The sequence below is a fragment of the Phyllobates terribilis genome, unplaced genomic scaffold (assembly GCF_046119375.1).
Source record: "Phyllobates terribilis strain yellow unplaced genomic scaffold, ASM4611937v1 Scaffold_2__4_contigs__length_985480577, whole genome shotgun sequence".
In the NCBI taxonomy this organism is placed as follows: Eukaryota; Metazoa; Chordata; class Amphibia; order Anura; family Dendrobatidae; genus Phyllobates; species Phyllobates terribilis.
The window spans coordinates 116,584,955-116,608,945 of record NW_027362762.1 but is presented as its reverse complement, the minus strand read 5'-3'; the positions used below and the strand labels follow the sequence as shown (position 1 = coordinate 116,608,945).

At 41.0% G+C, this 23,991-nt stretch overlaps 1 protein-coding gene across 6 annotated transcripts in view; it reads right to left on the bottom strand.

Moving 5' to 3' along the window:
- NBEA (neurobeachin) overlaps positions 1–23,991 on the bottom strand; it is a 786,732-nt gene that overhangs the window by 454,717 nt on the left and 308,024 nt on the right. For 3 of the 6 annotated variants that reach the window (XM_073662535.1, XM_073662540.1, XM_073662538.1), the window contains exons 24-27: positions 17,420–17,573; positions 17,034–17,057; positions 5,482–5,662; positions 436–563 (exon numbers count right to left, since the gene is read on the bottom strand). In XM_073662535.1, coding sequence (XP_073518636.1) covers positions 436–563; positions 5,482–5,662; positions 17,034–17,057; positions 17,420–17,573 — 487 coding nt within the window. The remainder of the gene's footprint in view (positions 1–435; positions 564–5,481; positions 5,663–17,033; positions 17,058–17,419; positions 17,574–23,991) is intronic. The other 3 variants (XM_073662539.1, XM_073662541.1, XM_073662536.1) reach the window with 2 other exon arrangements.

Here is a 23,991-nt window from a genome sequence, read left to right as displayed (position 1 = left end):
TTGTCGAGTGACACCTTTTGCAGGGCAGCCTCAGTGTAAGAGTCATTTAAAGATGCTACTGCGCATGCAAGGGCGTCCATTTTGGGATATGTACATTTCACATGGGCAGAGAAATTAAACAGGCAATATTTAAAATAGTAGGCAGGTCACTGAAAGCACAGTGACCTGTCACAAGGCAGAGATAGGCATACATGAATACATAATGAGAGCACATGCATATCATTATGGAAGAACTGAAACTAAAGATTATAAAAGAACCACAGCATGGATTTCATCATCAAAGGTATCATTTTACTCAGTGTAACAGCGCCCACCTGACAGTTTATGTAGTTTACTAAGCACAATCCTGCTGACAGCTGCGCTTTAACTACAGGTTTTAACTGGTGACCACAATTATATAAAAAAACACCTCAGATGATAAATTCCCAATCTCACCTTTGTGGCAGTGGTGAGCGGCATACCCTGTAGATTATCCTGGACCTTATTGCTGCTCATTGACTTGTTCCCCCGGTCTCGCTGCCTCTGCCGGCACTCCAAGCAGTTTCGTACAGCTACACAGCAAACTAAAGAAGGTTTAATCAAAATCGACTCACATTTATTTCATTATACAACTGACAGGTGAAATAAAATTACGAAGAAAATGCATACTTTATATCAGCAGAAGTTATGGGTGAAATCATTAATGGCCACGTGCTGTACCATGGATAAATCTTGTGGAGAGGGTGCACATGGCTCTAATGGGGTCGTCTCAACTCCTTTTCAAAATAAACTCAACAATCACCTGATCGCTGCAGATCTGACTTCGGAAACCCTTAATAATCAGCAATTATAGCCCGAAAAAGTTTATCCTAGCTCTACATTTTCCCTACAATGGTTCGAAGGTGAAATATACAGTAGTAGGACATGGCAGCCATTCTATCAAAGATATTGTTGATACTTAAAAGGGGTTGTATCAAGTAAAGGATTGATTAAAACTCAGAGCATGTGACAAGAATTGTATTTGCAATACAGTGACATGTAAAAGTTTGGACACCCTTGTCAAAATTACTGATATTATGAACAGTTAAGCAAGTTGTACATAAAATGATCTCTAAGTTCCGTCGTATTTTAGGGGGGGAAATAGTCTTTTTTTTTTTTCATTTTAAAAATTACAAAAAGGAAAATGGGCTGATGCAAAAGTTTGGGCACCCTTGGAGCTTTGTGTGTTCTGATCAAGGTTTCAGACCTTAATTAGCCTGTTCGGGTTATGGCTTGTTCACCATCATCGTTAGGAAAGGCCAGGTGATGCAAATTTCCCAGCTTTATTAAAACCCAGCCTCCTCTAACCTTGTGCCAAAAAACAGCAGCCGTGGGTTCTTCTAAGCAGCTGCCCAGCACTCTGAAAATGAAAATGGTGAAGACCCACAAAGCAGGAGAAGGCTACAAGAAGATAGCAAAGAGTTTTCAAGTTGCCCTTTCCTTAGTTTGAAATGTAATAAAAAAATGGCAGTTACCAGGAACAGTAATGGTCAAGATAAGATCTGGAAGATCAAGCAAAATTTCAGTGAGAGCTGCTCGTAGGATGGCTAGATAGACAAATCAGAACCCCCGCTTGACTGCAAGAGACCTTCAGAAAGATTTAGCAGACTCTGGAGTTGTGGTAGTACATTGTTCTACTGTTCAGAGACACCTGCACAGATATGGCCTTCATGGAAGAGTCATCAGAAGAAAACCTCTCCTGCGACCTCACCATAAAATTCAGCGTCAGAAGTTTGCAAAAGAACATCTAAACACACCTGATGCATTTTGGAAACAAGTCTTGTGGACCAATGAGGTTAAAATAGAACTCTTTGGCCACAATGATCAAAAGTACGTGTGGCGGAAAAAGGGCACAGAATTTCAGGAAAAGAACATCTTGCCAACCATTAAGCATGAGGGTGGATCAATCATGCTTTGGGGTTGTGTAGCAGCCAATGGCAATGGGAACATTTCACGGTTAGAGGGAAGAATGGATTCCATGAAATTTCATCAAAATCTTGATGCAAAAATAACACCATCTGTAAAAAAAGCTGAAGTTAAAAAGAGGATGGCTTCTACAAATGGATAATGATCCTAAAACACATGTCAAAATCCACAATAGATGACCTCAAAAGGCGCAAGCTGAAAGTTTTACAATGGCCCCCACAGTCCCCTGATCTGAACATCATTGAAAATCTGTGGCTAGACCTCAAAATAGCAGTGCATGCAAGACGACCCAGGAATGTCACAGAACTGGAAGAATTGTCCAAGGAAGAATGGATGAAAATGCCTCAAACAAGAACTAATAGACTCTTGTCTGGCTACAAAAAGCGTTTACAAGCTGTGACACTTTCAAAAGGAGGTGATACTAGGTACAAACCATGCAGGGTGCCTAAACTTTTGCATCAGTCCATTTTCCTTTTTTGTAATTTTTAAAATGTAAAAGATGAAAAAATACACATTTTTTGCCTAAAGTACAAAGGAAATGTGTCATCTTTAGCCATTTTAGAGATCATTTCATCTTCAACTTGCTTAACTGTTCACAATAACAGTAATTTTGACCAGGGGAGCCCAAACTTTTACATGCCACTGTATATGTCAATTTAAATAGTATGTGGTTTTGTAAGAACATTACATTTACATCTTTAGTGGCGCCCCCAGACTTTTACTTTTAGGCCACGTTCAGTATCTGGTCAGTATTTTACATCAGTATTTGTAAGCCTAAATTAGGAGTAGGTGAAAAATACAGAAATGGTGACGTGTTTCTATTATACTTTTCCTCTGTTTGTTCCTCTCCTGATTTTTGTCTATCAATATGGATGTAAAATACTGACCAAATTCTGTATGTGGCCTTAGTCATATAATACAAGCTGTGCAACCCTCAGGAAGTGAAGAAGCCAAAACTGCAGAGGAGTAAGTAAAGAGCCTGAAAGCAGAGAAAAATACACAGGAAAGTGATGGTTTTTTATATGGTTAAAATAATGATGAGCAGTAGTCCAGAGTTTTTTTTCTTTAATCAATTCAAGGGAAAGCCCCTTTAACGCCTTTCTGCCCCAGTTCACATAGTTGGTTCACATGCAGGGAATCATGCTCCAAGATGTCCATCTATGCCACTAGTAAGAACACAACTTTAATTAAAGCTCATGCAGACGTCCACGCAACACTGTCTGAGCCCGGACCGCAATGCACCGACTGCCGGGGGTCTCCTGACCAAAGCGTGACGGCTTTGTCTGTTTCTCGGAGGCTGGCACACTTGGGTCGGGAGACCCGCTGCAGTCCGTGCATGGCGGTCCATTACGGACCTCTGAATGAGCCCTAAATGTTATTTACCTTTCTGTCACATAGACAAAATATATTTTTTTACTGTTTTGAGCTTTGTAATGTTAAAAGTAGGAAATTCTGTGGCAATGTTAACGTGTCAAGGTATGTGAGAAGTTGTTATCGCTGGCGACACTTAATCATTGTGGAAATATAGCTGGGAAGACAAATCTGAGAAGAGGAGCTAATGCACAAATCGGAAACACATGTAGGAGAAATGTCTTCAGTAAAATGTAGAAGTGTCTCAAAATGTGCGAAGAAAAATATATAGCGGCTTATGATTAATACGGGCGTGTCATGGGAAAGAATGTCTGTAAATAGGTTTCAATGACATCTGCAGGTTCAGATCCACAGTAAACCTATTCTCTCATTCAGAAGGACTGGTCTCAAGATAAGTCAGACTCCGGTAGTCTCCCAATTCTGGGGCTTTCAGCAAAAGCTGTGATCTGTGCGATAACACTACAGTTAGGGTATGTTCACACTGATTTTATTTTTTGCTGAGTTTTTTGGGGCAGAAAATTCTCAACTGAATAAAAAAAATCATGTTTTTATTTACTCATGTTTTCAGAGAATTTCTGTTCAGAAAAATCATAAAAAAAAATTATGTGAACACCTCCCCCCTAAGAGCTTATTCAGACATTTGTGCAAATTGATCTGAGCATGGATTGGCTGCTGGTGTCGCAACCGGGGCATGACAATGTATGTCTAGGAGTGTGTCACCCTCGGGTCGGGAGATCCGCGGCCAGTCCGTACATTGTGGTCTGATCTCGGACCAAGATCCATGGATGTCTGCATGAGCACTGGGTGTTCAATCCCCCTGCAGCGCCACCACAGGTAAAAGAAAGTATTTTACAGTTCCAAATAAAATCAGTGGATTGTCCATGTAATGTATAAATATAACAGGTCCTCCGGAGAGAAAGAAGCTCTTTGTAATCTCCTTCCAGGGACTAGTCTTCAATATAGGAGCAACCGATATCAACTGGGAACTCCCTAAAGTATTTAAAAATCAGTTTTCTAAACCGAATAATCCCTTTTGTGCTCAAAAACTTAACAGGAGCCTATGCGCCTTTCCATTGCACAAGGCATTACTTCTCATTGCATTCATAGGGGGTCGGGATTGTTCCTGATCATTTATGTTGTCATTCTGTAGACTTAGAGCAGGGATTATATAAAGACAGAAAGAGCTGTCTGCATTCCTATCCATGGTTCTATTGTTGCAATGGGCATTGGCCCCATTGAAGTGTATAGGGGTGATTTGTAATACCCGCCATAGCCTGTAAGTGGCGCTGTTTGTAGTTTTAAAAAAAAAAATAAAAATATATATATTTATTTTTATTTTTTAAAGTCATGCTCGTCTTTTTTTTCATACAACCTTAATGAGGTTTTCCCCTGATAATGAATATTCATTAGATATATTTGTGCTAAAAAAGTAATTATATTCTTATGTGAAAAGGCACTGAAAGGTTATATCCACTTCCCTACATCTGAATATGGAAAGATATTTATAGTGAGACAAATAATTATATTTTTTTACATTATCAGCCTTTCTCAGTTTCTCAAACAACAGATAAAAAAAGTAACTTTTTGTAAAGATTTCCATTGGTCCCAGTTTATTACAAACAGTATATTATTATAAAGGCGTTGCTTCTTGTTTATCATTGCATAACGAATGTCAGATCCAAAAGGTTAAAAAAAACAAAAAAACAACCATTTCTGTAGAAATAAAAACATTAAAAAAAAAAAGTCTTTCCGAGCCCTATCAAATCCAAAAAGGTTAATGCGCAGTGACAAGTCCACCTTGAGTTTTGATAAGCTGCGACTGTGAATGGAATGAGAATCCATTTTACAAAGTAAATACATTTCGACTTTACAGAATACATTTATGAAACCTCTTTACCTTCTCTTCTGGGGATTCTAAGTCATGAATTCATCACATTGTTCGGCTGTGTATAATAAGGCCGCACAGTAGGTGATTTATAAATATATAATATCGTGGCAGATCTAGAACTAGGTCAGAATCTTCCCATGGTGAAATACTGCCGTATATTCCATTCCTACAGCTTAACCCTTTCCACAGTACAGCAGCAGACTATGCACTAAGTGGCCGATTCTTCCAGCACACAAACCCTTTGCAGACACCATCTGCACTATACAGCATGAACTTACCCAGCCTCAGGCACTGTCGCATTAAGCCACCAGAAGACATGTTTTTCTCCGCTTCAATCTCACTGAAATTCAGAGAGCTCGCAAAAACCAGAACATCCACCATGGCCATAAGCCGGCTGAGAAAAGTCACTGCGGTCTCCGAAGACATCCCCTGTGTCACTTCAATATTCTCCAGTTCAGTCTTAAAACAAAGTCACAGAAGAAAAATAAAAAATGAGAATCTGATTCCATTACCATGTTCACTAACCCTAATTGTTGTGCCCACTAGTTATACAGAGAGAGAGAGGAGGGGGGAATGTACTCGGCTAAAGACAGACTATATTGGCACAAGCATGTCACAAAAACACACATAGTCCAGACACAGATTTAATGTGCAGACGAACTAAGGGAGCTGGGAACGACAATGTTATGGTTAAGACGGAATGGCAATAGAAATAAATAGCAAAGAACAATGTGCTCCTGCATGCAAAGGAAGGACAAATTGTATCCCACAGCAAGAGAGCGAAGCAAGTAGATACTAACAGTATTAATTCAGATCACCAATGTAAGAGGAATATATATTTTTTTGTGCTACGAATTGATGTATAGCACACATTCACACTTGCACTACTTGGAAGTAAGAATAGCACAGTCTTCAGCATTACTTTTGGTGTCAAAAATCTAGAACTCGAATTAGCTCTGTTAAAGAACATAATGTCTGCTTGAGTTTCTCAGAATAGGTTTAAAGGGAATCGGTCATCAGGTTTCTGCTACCTCATCTGAGAGCAGCATCATGTAGAGAAAGAGACCCTGAATCCAACAATGTATCACTTAGTTGACTTGGTGCAGCAGTCGTCATACAATCAGAGTTTTTAGATGTAACAGAGCTCAGCAAGCTGCCCCTGCCAACCCCACAGCTTTATGTGTACACTGTCTGTTGACAGTGAACGGCTCATCAGGGGTGGAGGCGTGGCTGGACCAGGATGCACGCGAGATGTAGTCATGGAGCGATAATCTCCTGCTGATAAAACACTCACTGTATTGAAACAATAGCACACTGAAATCGGTATCTCTGCACCTATCTCATGCTGTCCTCAGATTACATAGCAAAAACCTGCTGACAGATTTCCTTTAACAACACTGAAATGAATGGAATCAATTTTCGGTCACAGAAAGTTTGACAAAATCTACAATGAGGGAATTTACACTTAAAATGATGATCAACTATTGAAGCTCACAAATATGGGGAAGTAACAGTCTATATGACACAGTGGAACCAACCCATATTCAACTACACCACACCAGAGGATTGATTACACTATCCCATACCAGTGGTGTGAACGCAGCAGGGTATATGCTTTAAAAGAGTAGTCGGTAGGGCACAAAACGTCATATGTCTTCTTCTACAAAGTAACTTTATACTACACATTCTACACAAAATGTTAGGTTAATGCTGTGAATTATTTGCTTCATCGTTCTCTTATTTACGGATTGCTTTTCTCCATATATATATATATAATTTCAGAATTCTGCTGGTCAGCTAAGAGCATGGCACTATGGGAATTAATGGGATGATGCCTAGCAACATTAAGCGGTCACTATACAACATGCTGAAGATCGAAAGTCGTGTGTAAGAGAAACACTAATGGTAAATATCTTAATATGTTTGGACAAAAATGATGTGCCTGCACCGTCAGCTAATACGGCTTCCAAGACACAAAGTACAGTAATAGTGAGATATAATATAGGAATACATCCAGACTAAATAAGTATTATTTGCAGGGCGCTGTCTACAAAGTAAATGCTTATAGGGAATCTGTCAACAGGATTTCACCTCCCCAACTATTTATAAACCCATGTAGCCCTTTACATGCCAGTCCGTTCCTCCAATACTGAGAAATCAGTGTTTGAAATGATATGTTTAAGAGGCTGAAGACCTAGGATAGATCTGAAGCCTCAGTCACTCCAGCTCTATTCCCAGCCCAGTGCCGCCTCCTCCTGCTTGACTGACCACTCCTTTGCCTGAAGTCACACTGTATAGAGGCTGTCAGTCAAGCAGGAGGAGGTGACGCTGGGCGGGTCATAGAGCTGGAGTGACAAAGGATTAAGAACTACAGCCTCAATTGCATATCAGTTCTAACGCATGTAAAGGTATTGCTGGGCTTGTCTATGAAAGATCTACAGTGCATTGTGAAAGTATTTGCCCCCCTTGAACTTTTCTACCTTTTGCCACATTTCTGGCTTCAAACATAAAGATATAAAATTGTAATTTTTTTGGGAAGAATCAACAACAAGTGGGACACAATCGTGAAGTGGAACGAAATTTATTGGATATTTTAAACTTTTTAAAAACTGAGGGGCGTGCAATATTATTCGGCCCCTTTACTTTCAGTGCAGCAAACTCACTCCAGAAGTTCAGTGAGGATCTCTGAATGATCCAATGTTGTCCTAAATGACTGGTAATGATAAATAGAATCCACCTGTGTGTAATCAAGTCTCCGTATAAATGCACCTGCTCTGTGATAGTCTCAGGGTTCTGTTTCAAGTGCAGAGAGCATCATGAAGACCAAGGAACACACCAGGCAGCGCCGAGATACTGTTGTGGCGAAGTTTAAAGCCGGATTTGGATACAAAAAGATTTCCCAAGTTTTAAACATCTCAAGGAGCAGTGTGCAAGCGATCATATTGAAATGGAAGGAGTATCAGACCACTGCAAATCTACCAAGACCCAGCCGTCCCTCTAAACTCATCTCGAACAAGGAGAAGACTGATCAGAGATGCAGCCAAAAGGCCCATGATCACTCTGGATGAACTGCAGAGATCTACAGCTGAGGTGGGAGAGTCTGTCCATAGGACAACAATCAGTCGTACACTGCACAAATCTGGCCTTTATGGAAGAGTGGCAAGAAGAAAGCCATTTCTCAAAGATATCCATAAAAAGTCTCATTTGAAGTTTGCCACAAGCCACCTGGGAGACACACCAAACATGTGGAATAAGGTGCTCTGGTCAGATGAAACCAAAATGAAACTTTTTGGCCACAATGCAAAACGATATGTTTGGCGTAAAAGCAACACAGCTCATCACCCTCAAAACACCATCCCCACTGTCAAACATGGTGGTGGCAGCATCATGGTTTGGGCCTGCTTTTCTTCAGCAGGGACAGGGAAGATGGTTAAAATTGATGGGAAGATGGACGAAGCCAAATACAGGACCATTCTGAAAGAAAACCTGTTGGAGTCTGCAAAAGACCAGAGACTGGGACGGAGATTTATCTTCCAACAAGACAATGATCCCAAACATAAAGCAAAATCTACAATGGAATGGTTCAAAAATAAACGTATCCAGGTGTTAGAATGGCCAAATCAAAGTCCAGACCTGAATCCAATCGAGAATCTGTGGAAAGAGCTGAAAACTGCTGTTCACAAATGCCCTCCATCCAACCTCAATGAGCTCGAGCTGTTTTGCAAGGAAGAATGGGCAAGAATTTCAGCCTATCGATGTGCAAAACTGATAGAGACATACCCCAAGCGACTTGCAGCTGTAATCGCAGCAAAAGGTGGCGCTACAAAGTATTAACTCAAGGGGGCCGAATAATATTGCCCCAATTTTCAGTTCTGAATTTGTTAAAAAAGTTTAAACTATCCAATAAATTTCGTTCCACTTCACGATTGTGTCCCACTTGTTGTTGATTCTTCCCAAAAAATTTAGAATTTTATATCTTTATGTTTGAAGCCAGAAATGTGGCAAAAGGTAGAAAAGTTCAAGGGGGGCAAATACTTTCACAATGCACTGTACATGCACAGGTATATAGTTGGATTGTGAAATTGTGCCGATAGATTCCCTTTAAAGCGGCAACAAGGCTCATTCCATAGACTAGTATCAATCTAAGGCTCTGAAATAGTAGCCTATTTAAAAAAGGAAAATAAAAAAATGGGAAAAACTAAGTAGCTAAAACATAGGGAGTAAAGGGAAATCACTAGAATGATCTATTGTAATTCAGGTAAGAACCGTCAGCTCAGGCACAACTTTATTATGAGGGAAATGTCCACTTTTCTGTTATTTTTCTTTTTCACACACTGGGGGCTTGATTACCGCTATGCAATAAAATACATTACATGTAAATTTGGGGGATATAGATTAACGCAATTGACAAATTAGTGTCCTGTTTGTTTCTAATATTGGAAAATACTAATTAACATGTTTAAAAAAATTGCATGGAATTAGAAATTTAGACACATTGATTCCCAGCTCTTTTCCAACATTGGGAAATGTATGATCATGCTTAAAAAGGACCTGTCACCAGGTTAAAAGTGACCAGCTCTTAATTCACTGGTATTGAGCAAGGCCGAGCATGTCTCATTGGTGCATGACTGCATGTATGCAAATCGCATAAGTGTGGTCACATGACTGCTGCTCTCACTGGCAACACTGCAGAATCCTGACAGTGTGCAGTTTACACACCGTAAGGATTCAGACATCTGCAGTTGCAGAGTGACTGCAGGCTTTCATCAGAAGAGCGGTCAATCCCTTTAAGACATACACAAGATTTTCAGATGATATCACTGCCAGACCGGGACACTACAATCAAGGGAGAAGACTATGAAAATATTCACTTATTTTTAGACTTTGTGACTCATTATCATGCTGAGCTGGCTGTCAGTCAGTGTTGGGGTGCGGTTACAGCCGCCATTCACTGTGTACTGAGTGGTGACTGTAGCTGCGCTGGCCCACCCCTATGACTGAAAGACCTAGGCTGCCGGGAGGAAGAAAGTTAATTTCCTTCTGGCAGTGGGGCTCTCAGTGAGGGCGCTAGGCAGCTTCAGAGCGCTATTATCCTGCAGATTAACCACATATCTGCAGGTTAATAGTGTTTTTTTTTTTTTTTTTACAAGACAGGTTCCTTTTAAGGTATTGAATATTTATTTTAATACATACTATAACTTAGAGCTTGTAATCAGAAAATGACCACTTGTTTAAAGAGGTTTACAACCAATGGCAAACTTTCAGCTAGCACCGCAGCCTGCTCACTACAGGGTGTAATGTGCACACTGTTAGGATACAGTCGGCAACTGGCATACTTGCGGTCATGTGCTGACAAGCTTCTGTCAACAGAGAGGCATACTTGCGGTCAAGCGACAACTGCTCAAATCAGCTAGCAGAACCGTATCCTTACAGAGTGAGAGTATTACACACAGTTAATATCCTGCAAACTGTAATCCTTACTCAGCATTTGCCCCAAATAGAAAATCAAGTTTTATACTAAATGTATACATTTTGTTTTCTTTTTAAAGTTTTAATTTTTTTTTTAATTTTCATATCATTATCTTTATTAAAAATTCTTGCCTCCTGTTCTTCACATGGACAACCCAGTGCTAACCTTTGCTGTCACACTCCAAGGCTTTTTAATGTAAACTCAAGCAGCCGCATGCTGACTGAGTTTTCAGGTTAAAGTACACTGCTACCACATGCTGACACCCTACCAAGCCCCCAAACAAACCCAACTCTAGTACAGTGTACATGTAGGTGCAAGCCTCCAATTTGACTGTTGTTCCTAGGTGTTATCCACACACTCCGCTCCATTATATCAAGGTGCCTATTGCCAATCCGGTTCCAAGGTCCTGTCTGCACACTCAGCTCTGCTACATCAAGGTGTCAGTCTGCTAAACCAGCTCTGTTGCCGACCACACACTCTGCTCTGTGAAGATATTATCTGCCAATCCAGCTCTATAGTTCCTAGGTGCCATGCTGCATATCCAGCTTCTCTACCAAACTGATCTACGTGCCGTCCAACATATCCAGCTCTTCTGTTCTTTGCCATTCCATGCACCATCCAGCATGTAAGACGCTGTTTCGTGTGCTGCCCATCATATCCAACTCTACTGTTCCACATGACGTCTGATCTACCCGATTTCTGCTGCATCAACGCCTCCTCACCCTGACCTACAGCTTAGTGAATCTGCCTCATTAGAAAAGCAACAATATACAGCCTAGTGGCCAGTGTGAAAATTGCAAGGTGTTCCAATAAAGGGAAAATATGTATTCTTGTACCGTGTTAGCCAGCAGATAGAAAAATATTTAGATTTGAGAGTCCTCAGTGGTTGATACCTTTTAATTGCTAACTGAAGAGATGGTAACAAACTGCAAGCTTTCGAGATTACTCCGGTCTCTTTATCAGGCTAGTATCAGTAAGGTGTTCCAATTTTTTTTAAAATGCCTCTTCAGAGAGGAAGAAGACTAGAACTCTAGTGCCACCTACAGGAAGTAGCAATCATAAAAGTCAATAGTGACCCTTTAACGAGCACTATTACATTTTTTTTATACATATAGTGATATGGTAATTGGAAAAAAATGTTCTAAAATGTAAAAAAAAAAAAAAAAAAAAAAAAAATGAAAACGGAAAACCAGATTTAAACACTAGGTCCTTTTCTGATGGCACATTCCTTTTAATTCTACTGATCTCATGCTACATAGTGGCTGCATCCATTCGACTTATGTAACAGGTGATGTAAAGGCTCGGCAAAGACTGAGAACATCTGCAAAACATCTATTTTATAGGATAGTTTTCTGAATGCATTTATTTGCCTTCTGCAATGCTGATTTACATACACCTAAGGCTCAGAGCACAAAACAGTCAATAATATATACTTTCTTTTAAATTTGAGTAGCCATGAAAAGTGAAATCTCAAAAGAGGGTGATCCAAGACAAGCGAGTCCTCTCCGCACATGGATGCCTGCTGATTCTGCTATGTTGGGCCTCACTAACACAGATCTCCAGTTTCTGACACTATGCACTGAATACCATAGGGGACAGATTGCTGAAAAATACATTATCTGTCATGACACTGGCGATCAGCCACACTGAGGGAAAATCATTTTACAATATGGCTCAGAATGATTTAACTTTCTTTCTCCTTGTAGAAAGATACAAAGTTATTCTCTGTTATGAGGAAATATAGGTAATTCACTAGTGTGCGCTATATACACTCCAACTTAACTGCTTGTATTCATATTGGCTATATCCATTGCAAAATAGAAATTTTAAGGGAGCAGGCCAACCATTTTCCAAAAGAATACTATAAAAGCTGGAACAGCACAAGCAGTTTTATGAGCCAAAGCAACTAGAGGATCCAGTAGGGACAATTGTAAGTCCTTACTCAATATTTCCCCATTTTCCTTAGTCTTTTTAGCCAAAGACAGAAGTGAATTGTGTGCTCAGCCTTAAAAGGAATCTGTCACCAAATTTTTTGCTCCCCATCTCAGAGTAACATGATGAAGGTGCAGAGACCCTGATTCCAGCGATGTGTTATTTACTGGGCTGTTTGCTGCAGTTTTGATAAAATCTCTGTTTTATCTGTTGCTGATCTCCCAGTTCTCTGAATGCTGAGCTCTGTATAACCCCGCCCACACCACTGAGTGGAAGGTTTCTATGTGCACTATGCATAGGCAGAAAGCTGCCAATCAGTAGTGAGGATGAGGTAATACAAAGCTCATGCATATGCTTGACTACTTGGCAGCAGGGTTACTAGCCCTCTAGTGATAAGATCAGTGTTTTATCAGCAGGTCATTACCAAAACTGCAGCAAACATGTCACGCAAGTTGTGGGAAAGACTTAGTGCAACACAAAGGGAAGAAGGAAAGGAAGCCCAGACTCTAGGGAAAGGAGGAAGTGGAGACCTCCTGACTGATAGATTATCACCCTGTCTCACCTAAATTCCCTATATTGGCTCTTCACCAATCGCTGCAAGCGTTCCTCTCCCTGTCTTTCCCTTGTGTTTGGCTAAGGCTAGGGAAGGGAGATGAGCACTAGTCAATCCCCACTGAACACTAAAGATAACAAGGGAGGACAAATGGGGAAATTGCTTAGCTTTAGACGTCTCCAGACAAATGCGTACATGTCCTCAAGCTCCAGAGAGGATGAAGTACTGCTCTTGCTAAAGCCTTCACAAGGAGTAATGAATATCGCCGGCACCTCCCTCTGGAATATAGCAAGTATTTATACACCCAGGCCAGGGTGTTATTTAGCCGCTGGGTCCTAGAGACAGCCTCTAAGAAGGTGTATGTAATGCCAAATGTAGAGATCTCCTGCAACCCACTGCAGGGCGACTGTCTGTCACTTCTGACACATCCGTGACAGCTACATTATGCTGCTCTTAGATTAGGCGGCAAAAACCTAGTGACGGATTCTCTTTCTTATAAGATAAGTGGGAATCTTATCTCTGTTACCTCCACATATGCAAAGATTGGGAAGTCACGATCTAGCCTCAAAGACACAGTTTTCATAGTATTGTCTCTGTAAAAAGCCATCAAGATGTGAGTAAAGTAATACTGCACAACACAGGGGGGTTTGTGATCTCCTCTCTCTCAAATGATGCAATAAAGTGACTAAATCCATGAATAGAACTTAAAGGAACCTGTCAACTGATTCATTCTGTCCAAACCACAGGCAGCATGAAGCAGCGCCTACGATAGCATCCAGGTATATTTTTATTGGAAATGCTCCCCTGCTTACAAGAAAATATAGTTTGAGGATTTGGCTGGGGACCATAGCCATAGACAAGTCTAGTCCAGCTGTGCCTCAGCCGCCTTCTCACAGTACTGTGGATTTTACATCTGTAGAATGTGGATTTATTTTATTTATTTTAATAAGCAAGGTGAAATACACAGTGAATGTGCAGCGAGGCGCCGTCTACTGTACATGCATGCAGATTTTTACAAAGGATTTTTCTGCAAATTCATGATAAGTTGCTAATAACATCCCCTGTGCCCATATCACTAGAGTAATTCAGCCCCGAGGCATTGCCCTCAAGACCATCGTTCAGAGGCACCAAGTTACCAAGAAGTTCTTAACAAAAGTGACAAACTAATGACTGACAAGTGGAGGAAATATGTAGATCAGAACTGATCGGATCATACAAGTTTACGATAGCACAGGGGATCATCATCCTTCCATCACTACACATCTGATCACAATTTAGCAATGAAATGGACACAAAAAAAAAAAAATCACAAAAAAAACCTCTAAGTTTAGTCATATGTGAAAAAAAAGATAATTGAATTTGAAATTGGCAACTATTTTCAAGATTTCCGCTTACTGTCACTAAATGTAAATCATACAGTATTTGCATGCAAAGCATAAAAAACAATGCTTTTCTCACCTTGCTCAGGCAGCTAGGGTATGTTCACACAGTTTTTTTTTTTACATGGATTTTCGTTGCAGATTCTGCTTAAAATCCACAAACATTTTAACTACTCGGAATTGATTTCAATAGGAAAACACATCGACACTGCGGTTTTGTTTTCCAGCTAGGAAAAATAAACATGTCAATTCTTGAGGCATTTCTATGGAAAAAAAGCTCCAAATTCAGCCACTAAATAGATGTTAAAAAAAAATGTAAAAAAAGTGTTTTTCCAATGTGGATTTTTGAAGCTGATTTTTTTTGAGAGGCGTTTTGAGTCTGTCAGTTTTTTTGCGGGTATACAGTTTTCTGACATGCACTTTTCCCCACACTTTGAATAAACAGGTTTTTTTTTTTAATGTGTTTTGCTTTTTGTGCATTCTTTGCAACGTTTTTCTGCACGGGGTGGTGTTTTTGCTTCAGTGGTCAAATGTGGATTACTTTTCAAGCGGTGTAGATTTTGAAGCAGAATCTGCTCCAAAATCCACAGTATAAAACAGTGTAAACCTTTCCATGAGGACAATTTTCTGCATCAATGAGTGACCAAATTTGGAGCTTTATTTGCAGGTGGAAAAAGCTCAAGAACTAATATTCTGAAAAACAAGTGGAAAAAAACCCCAAAAACATGAGAACCATAAGAGTATGTGCACACGACGTCTTTTAAACTTAGGTGAACCCAATGAGCTTTTCAAGCAGAAGACGTTTTAGGAAACTCAATTTTTTTTCCTGAAGTGTCTTTTGCTTAGTTTTTTTATAGTCATTTCCTGTGCGGTTTCTCAATTGTCTTGGCCCGACTGTTTTTTTTTTTGGAGATTTTTCTCATGGTTTTTGTGAAGTTTTCTGTAATTGTCATTTTCCGGCGTTTTTTTTTTTTTTCTCCACTGAATAACAAGCTAACTGCTATTGTTTTTTCTAAGCAAAGACAATGGAAAAACTCTCCAAAGAGAAGTTCAAGTATCTTTTGAGCTTTCCCATTGACTTGTATTGTAAATTACAGAGCATCTTCCAAGCTGAAAACGCCAGAAGACATGACGGACGGACGACTTATTTTAACCACTTGCCATTTTTAGAAACCTGAAATGGTTAAAAGACGTTCAAAAGCCTGAATATATGCACAGAAGTTGTTTTTAAGTAGAAAGGTTTATGTTCATTCTTTTTGATTTTTAGCTTTTTCAGGCGTGTCCGTGGCGGAATCTATGCAGGTTATACGCATGGCATCTTTTGCGCAGCCTCCGCCTGGAAACCGCCCGGAAACAAGCCGCAATAGCGCCCCATAAGATAAACAGAGTATTGGACTGGGGTGCCAAGGGCCCACCAGTAACATCAACTCCAGGGCCGCACTTTTCAGCTACATGACAATCTGACTTTATCCCCATTCACAAATTTCTATAGCAATAGAATGGGTTGATTGTTGAATGAAAAAAGATGCCGCCTTTATCTGTACATAGTGAATCAAGTAAATTCTGCCAAATACTGCTCACGTAAGAAAGTGGTTGCCCACTCCTGCAGAGGGGCCCACCAGAGGATTCTCCTGTTCTCCTGTGGGCCAGTTCGAGTCCATGAACATAATGCACCGCAATGTCAAAGCGACATTGTTGTGCCAATGTTCCTTCCGTTGTATCATTGTGTTTTAACGGCTTCAAAGTTTGGAAACCCTGAAGCTATTGAAAAAAAAGTGACATGCTCATTCTTCGGGTGGCTGAGAATCCGTCCGCTCTCTATACTTCAAAGTACAGCGTAAAAGACGCCGGCAACAGGAACGACAGCAAAACTGCTGGCGAAGCAGCTTCAAGAAAACGACCGCCGGAAAACTGGGCTGCTGCGGAGAGGTCTAAAAGATGTTCTGCGCATGTTTTCTTGTTATTCAAATAACATGTTTTATATGGATTTTGGAGGAGAATCGGAAAAAATAGAAAAATCTCCCATGTGAACCTATCCCAAGGTATTTTATAGCTTATGACTTTAGATATGACCATAGTCGAAGAGAAAACGGAACAAAACTGCTTTGTGGCTGCGTTTAAACCATTGATCTGGACAGAAACATTGTAACAAGCCCATCAGCTGTGTGAGAGCAAGTGAGAGTGTTCGCTCACAGCAGGCGGAGGTCCTTAACACCCAACATATATAAGATACAGGTAATTTTTTTTATTACGCAATGGTTATGCTTTGTTCTCATACGATTTGAGATTCCCTTTAATGCCCCCTTCTGGTATGAATTTCACAAATGACATGTGCATTAAAAATCAAAAAAGAAAAATATATACATATTTTTATACACACATGCGTCAGAGTTCAATAAAAAAAAAACATGTATTGCCAAGTAAAAAAAGACACAACACATAATGGGCAGGGGGGGATTAGGGGGTTAATGAAAAATAATAAAAAAGGAAACTTACATCAGATATACTAACCTTAGAACCCTGGACATGAAATAGACACACAGAAAACAGACCACAACAGTACAAGAAAAAGAAAAGCATTAAAATCGAAACAAAAAAGTCAACGTGAAATCAATGTAAATCAATTGCATTATTACTTAATTAAAAAAAAACAGCAGGTAAATAAGTTAAAGGTAATAAATCAATAGAAATAGCTAATGTTGTAATAAACTTTTGCAAATAATAATAATAAAAAATAGCATCAGATTTAAAGAAAATATTCAGAAATAAGATTTCTAGTAATATATGGAGCGGTGCTCACATGTAAAACGAATTCAGCACCAACAGAAAGTAAAGTGAATTGCATTCTGTGGTGGGCCACTAGATGGCGACATTGTACTTACAGTCGGCGATGTGGCTGCAGACAACAATGGCAGGATCCCTCCGCAGGCGATGATGATATTGTCGACCATTTGGGATATCAGGTGTATGGTGTTGTGAACAAAGATAATGTTTTCGTTGCTATTGACAAAGTCCATGACAGATTTTGTTGAATGGCTGAGGAACAAAGAATTGTCATTAGATGGCACATCTGGAAAAAGCAATCTGCATAAATATTCTGCTTATGTGCTAGTGAGATATGGAAATGATTTATAGCACAACTTCATAACAGCAGACATCAGAACATTTCCAACACTTTCTTTACATTTAAAAGACTCAGGCAGCAGAAAATACGGAATTATATAACATTGCCAGGCAGAGGCATTGAAAGCTCAGCAAGAACGGACAGACTTTAGAAACAAGCAAATCGACTCAGAACAACTCAAATCTGTTACAAATTCCCCAAACATTTTAGACCTGATTCGCCTTGATCAAGTAATATAATGAAAGTCATCTGCTATTTTTTTAGTCTTTTGAGGACTGAGAAAGGGTTAAAATATGCTGAGTGTACTCCTCTATCCAGCCGCTACAGCTCTCCGTCCAGACCTCCACTTGCTTAGGATTCACGTCACTAGTTGCACCTTTCATACCTGCATTTCCACATTTGGTGACGTACATCATCGAAGTGTCCCGCGTGAACCCATGAGGCCTATTTAGCACCAGAACAGCCCAAGCCAAGACCCAAGCCAAGCTCCGATCCAAACCCAGACCCGACCCAAGTCTCGACCAGACCCAAGCCAAGCCCCAAGCTTCAACCAGACCCTAGCCAAGACCAGACCCTAGCCAAGACCAGACCCTAGCCAAGACCAGACCCTAGCCAAGACCAGACCCTAGCCAAGACCAGACCCTAGCCAAGACCAGACCCAAGCCAAGACCAGACCCAAGCCAAGACCAGACCCAAGCCAAGACCAGACCCAAGCCAAGACCAGACCCAAGCCAAGACCAGACCCAAGCCCCACGCCAAGCCCCATCCCAAGCAGGTGGGGAGCTGTGGCGGCAGAACAGGTGAGCGTAATATTTTAAGATTTTTTTTTAAGTCAACCAGGCCCTACATTTATAACGCTTTAGAGACTAGAGAATTATCAGAATATAAAAATTATCTTTTTGGAGCAGATTTGAGCAAATATGCCAGAAATTAATTTTGAGAGATTCATTTATATACAAGTATAAGGACCATCCATTAAAGTGGATGTACAACACATTTTTTAGGGCACCCACAAGAACCAATCAGATCACCGCTTTAAAAGGGAATCTGTCATCAGGATTTATCACTCTAAACTATTTATATGTGCATGTAACATAGTAACATAGTTTTTAAGGTTGAAGGAAGACTAAGTCCATCTAGTTCAACCCATAGTCTAACATGTTGATCCAGAGGAAGGCAAAAAAAAACCATGTGGCAAACACTAAGCTCCACATTGGGGAAAAAAATTCCTTCCCGACTCCATACGACAATCAGACTAGTTCCCTGGATCAACGCCCTATCAAGGAATCTAGTATATATAACCTGTAATATTATACTTCTCAAGAAAGGCATCCAGGCCCTTCTTAAATTTTAGCAGTGAATCACTCATTACAACATCATGCGGCAGAGAGTTCCATAGTCTCACTGCTCTTACAGTAAAGAATCCGCGTCTGTGATTATGATTAAACCTTCTTTCCTCCAGACGTAGAAGATGCCCCCTTGTCCCAGTCTCTGGCCTCAGAGTAAAAAGATCAGTAGAGAGGTCTTTGTACTGTCCCCTCATATACTTGTACATAGTAATAAGATCACCCCTAAGCCTTCTTTCTTCCAAACTAAATAACCTCAAGTGTAATAACCTGTCTTGGTATTGCAGACCCCCCAGTCCTCTAATAACCTTGGTCGCTCTTCTCTGCACCCGCTCTAGTTCAACTATGTCTTTCTTATACACCGGAGACCAGAACTGTACACAGTATTCTAAGTGTGGTCGCACTAGTGACTTGTATAGAGGTAAAATTATGTTCTCCTCATGAGCATCTATGCCTCTTTTAATGCATCCCATTATTTTATTTGCCTTTGCAGCAGCTGCCTGACACTGGCCACTAAACGTCAGCTTGTCGTCCACCAATACACCCAGGTCTTTTTCCAGTTACAGTTTTGCCCAGTGTTTTACAATTAAGCATATAATTATACATTTTATTTCCTCTGCCCAAGTGCATTACCTTACATTTATCCTCATTAAAGCTCATTTGCCATTTATCAGCCCAAGCTTCTAGTTTACATAGATCCTCCTGTAATATAAAATTGTCCTCCTCTGTATTGATTACCCTGCTGAGTTTAGTGTCTTCTGCAAACATTGAAATATTACTCTGTATGCCCCCTACAAGGTCATTAATAAATATGTTAAAAAGAAGGGGGCCCAATACTGACTCCTGTGGTACCCCACTGTTAACTGACACCCAGTCTGAGTGTTTTCCATTAATAACCACCCTTTGTTTCCTATCACTGAGCCAATTCTTAACCCACATACATATATTTTCCCCTATCCCCATTGTTATCATTTTATGTATCAACCTTTTGTGTGGAACCGTATCAAAAGCTTTTGAAAAGTCCATATACACAACATCCACTGCATTTCCTTGGTCCAGTCCAGAACTTGCCTCCTCATAAAAACTGATCAAATTAGTTTGACAGGAACGGTCCCTCGTAAACCCATGTTGATATTGGGTTATGAGGTTATTCTTCTTCAGATACTCTATCATAGCATCTCTTAGGAAACCCTGCAGGATTTTTCCCACAGTAGAGGTTAAGCTTACTGGCCTATAATTTCCAAGTTCAGTTTTTGTCCCCTTTTTGAATATTGGCACCACATTTGCTATACGCCAGTCGTGTGGTACAGACCCTGTTATTATGGAATCTTTAAAGATTAAAAATAATGGTCTATCTGTGACATTACTTAATTCCTGCAGTACTCGCGGGTGTATCCCATCCGGGCCCGGGGATTTGTCAACTTTAGTGATTTTTAGATGCCGCCGTACTTCCTGCTGGGTTAAGCAAGTGACATTTAATGGAGAATTTTTGTTATCACTAATCATGTTTTTTGTCATGCGATTTTCTTGTGTAAATATGGTTGAAAAAAAATCATTTAGCATATTGGCTTTTTCCTAATCCTCATCCATCATTTCACCCAGACTATTTTTAAGGGGGCCAACACTATCATTTTTTAGTTTTTTACTATTTATGTAGTTAAAGAATATTTGGGGATTATTTTTACTTTCTCTGGCAATGATTCTCTCTGTCTAGATCTTTGCTGCCTTGATTTGGTTTTTACAGAATTTATTTAATTTTCTATATTTAATGCCTTATCACTACCTACTTGCTTTAGTTCTCTAAATGCTTTCTTTTTGTCACTTATTGCACGCCTTACAGCTCTATTTAGCCATAGTGGTTTCCTCCTATTTCTAGCATGTTTAATCCCATAGGGTATATATTGTGCACAGGTCCTATTCAGGATGCTAATAAATGCCTCCCCATTTGCTTTGTGTAGCTTTATGTCTCAGGATATCGTCCCAGTTTATTGCACTAAGATCATCTCTCAACCGTTGGAAATTTGCCTTCCTTGTAACCCCTCTACTACACATCTTATTAAAGGTTACATGAAAACTTATTATTTTGTGATCACTATTACCCAAGTGACCCCTAACTCGTATATTTGATATGCGGTCTGGCCTGTTGGTTATTATTAGGTCTAGTAGTGCCCCCCTTCTTGTTAGGTCCTGAACCGGTTGTGAAAGGTAATTGTCTCTCATAGTTGTCAAAAATCTATTACCTTTGCTTGAACTACAGGTTTCTGTCCCCCAATGTATTTCAGGGTAGTTGAAGTCCCCCATAATAATGACTTCTCCTTGAGTCGCTGCTTCATCTATTTGCTTTACAAGGATATTCTCCGCTGCTTCCATTATTTTTGGAGACTTATAACAAACCCCTTTCAGTAATTTTTTATTTTTTCCCTCTCCCCTTATCTCCACCCACAGGGACTCTACATTTTCATTAGATTCACATATATTCTCCCACAAGATGGGTTTTAAGGATGATTTTACATATAAACACACACCCCGCCCTCACTTGTTTGTACGGTCATTTCTGAACAGACTATAGCCCTGTAAATTAACTGCCCAGTCAAGGCTCTCATCCACCCACGTCTCAGATATCCCCACCATGTCATAATTATTTTCCAACAAAATTAATTAATTCTAATTCCTCCATTTTGTTGGTGAGGCTTCTGGCATTAGTGTACATGCATTTTATGTATCTCTCTGTACCTCTTTTCCTTCTTACTTTATTGACTGCTCTAACCCCACCCCCAATTTCTTTATTTGTGCCCAGGTCACTATCTGCACTATCTTCCCCACCTATAAAATAAATACCCTCCCCCCAATCCCTAGTTTAAACACTCCTCTAACCTTCTAGCCATTTTCTCCCCCAGCACAGCTGCACCCTCCCCACTGAGGTGCAGCCGGTCCCTAGCGTAGAGTCTGTAGCCAACTGAGAAGTCGGCCCAGTTCTCCAGGAACCCAAATCCCTCCCTTCCTACACCAGTTCTTGAGCCACTTATTTATCTCCCGTTGCCTCTCTGGCGTGGCACGTGGTACAGGTAGTATTTCCGAGAATACCACCTTGGAGGTCCTTGCTTTAAGCTTGCAGCCTAATTCCCTGAAATCATCTTTAAGGACCTTCCACCTACCTCTAACTTTGTCATTTGTGCCAATGTGCACCATGACTGCTGGGTCCTCACCAGCCCCTCCCAGTAATCTGTCAACCCGATCAGCGATGTGCCGGACTCGAGCGCCAGGTAGGCAGCACACTGTTCGACGATCCCTGTCTTTGTGACAGATTGCCCGATCTGTTCCCCTAATAATTGAGTCCCCCACTACCAGCACCTGCCTGGCCTGCCCTTCTCTCCTATTTCCCCCCTTACTGGAGCTGACACTCCTCTGGCTTTCGGGGGACATGCCTTGCTGCAGCAGTGCTACCCCTGTACCGACACCCCCCTCATCTGCCACCTTTGCAAACTTATTGGGGTGTGCCAGATCAGGACTAGCCTCCCTGGCACTCTTCCCTCTACCCCGCCTTCTAACTGTCACCCAGCTAGCTGCCTCACTGTCCTGCAGCTCCCTACTACCACCCTCCCCCACATCTACCCCAGTGAGCAGCTGCTCAGTGAGCAGCAGACTCCTTGCCAATGGATCTCAGTGTTGCCAGCTGCTCATTTAGATCCAGTACCTTAGCTTCAAAACGCACAACGTGCACACATCTCGCGCAGCAGTATGCAACCCCAACCGGCTGTTCAAGGATTGCATACATGTGGCAAGATGTACACTGGACAGCATTGCCAATAATGGAGCTCATTTCCTAATGGGGATTGCATTAGACAGAAATATTAGGTAAAAAGAAATGTAAAGAATTACTAAAATACAGACAGCAATTCAGTACAAATTCCTCCATTCCAAATTCCCTGAATCCAAAGTCACTGAACAAGTCACACACTTACTTCCGTTTGTACATAAGGTCCCGTCACACTTAGCGACGCTGCAATGATCCCGACAACGATACGACCTGTCAGAGATCGTTGCTGCGTCGCTATGTGGTCGCTGGTGAGCTGTCAAACAGGCAGGCTCACCAACGATCAGGGGAGCAGCGACATCGTGGAAAGAATCTTTCCACGATGTCCTGCTCCTGGTTACCAGCCTGCTGAAGCAGGAGCGGGCTGGTAACCATGATAAACATCGGGTTACTAGGGGCACACGCGCACCTAGTAACCCGTTGTTTATCATGGTTACAACTCTGCTACGGTGAGCGGGAGGTTACCGCTCACTTTAGCAGGCTGGTAACCATGATAAACATTGGGTTACTAAGTGCGCGTGTGCCCCTAGTAATCCGATGTTTATCATGGTTACCAGCCTGATCGCTGCTCCCACTGGTCACACACAGCGATGTGTGCTGACCAGCGGGAGGGCAACGACCAAAAAATGGTCCAGGACACTTTGCAGCGATCAGCGACCTCACAACAGGAGCCTGATCGCTGCAAAGTGTCACACATAGCGACATCGCTGGTGAGGTCGCTGTTGCGTCACCAAAACCGTGACACAGCAGCGATCTCGCTAGCAATCTCGCTATGTGAGACGGGGGCTTTACACTCCGCTCACAATCAGCTCGTTCACACTCGCTAAGGAAAAGGATTTAAGGAGTTGTTTTTTTTCCCCCTTTGGCAGCAATGCACCCTACAGCTCAATGCACTTCCAAAGGACTGGATGCCCCAACCAGCTGCCCCTTATAAACCTTTAATGATGACCCCTCACCCTTAATTAACCCCTTGTAAGGATAGCTACACCTCAGGATTTAAGTGCAATGTAGTTAACCCTTAAATACACAGGTAGTAAACTAAGACTGTAAAACTGTAGTGAGAAAATTTGTTTTATTGGGCTTTTTAAAACCTAACAGGTAGAAAAGCACTCAGCAGGTCACAATTCAGCAACTCACAGCAATTCACACAGGTATTTTCTGCAGGATTCC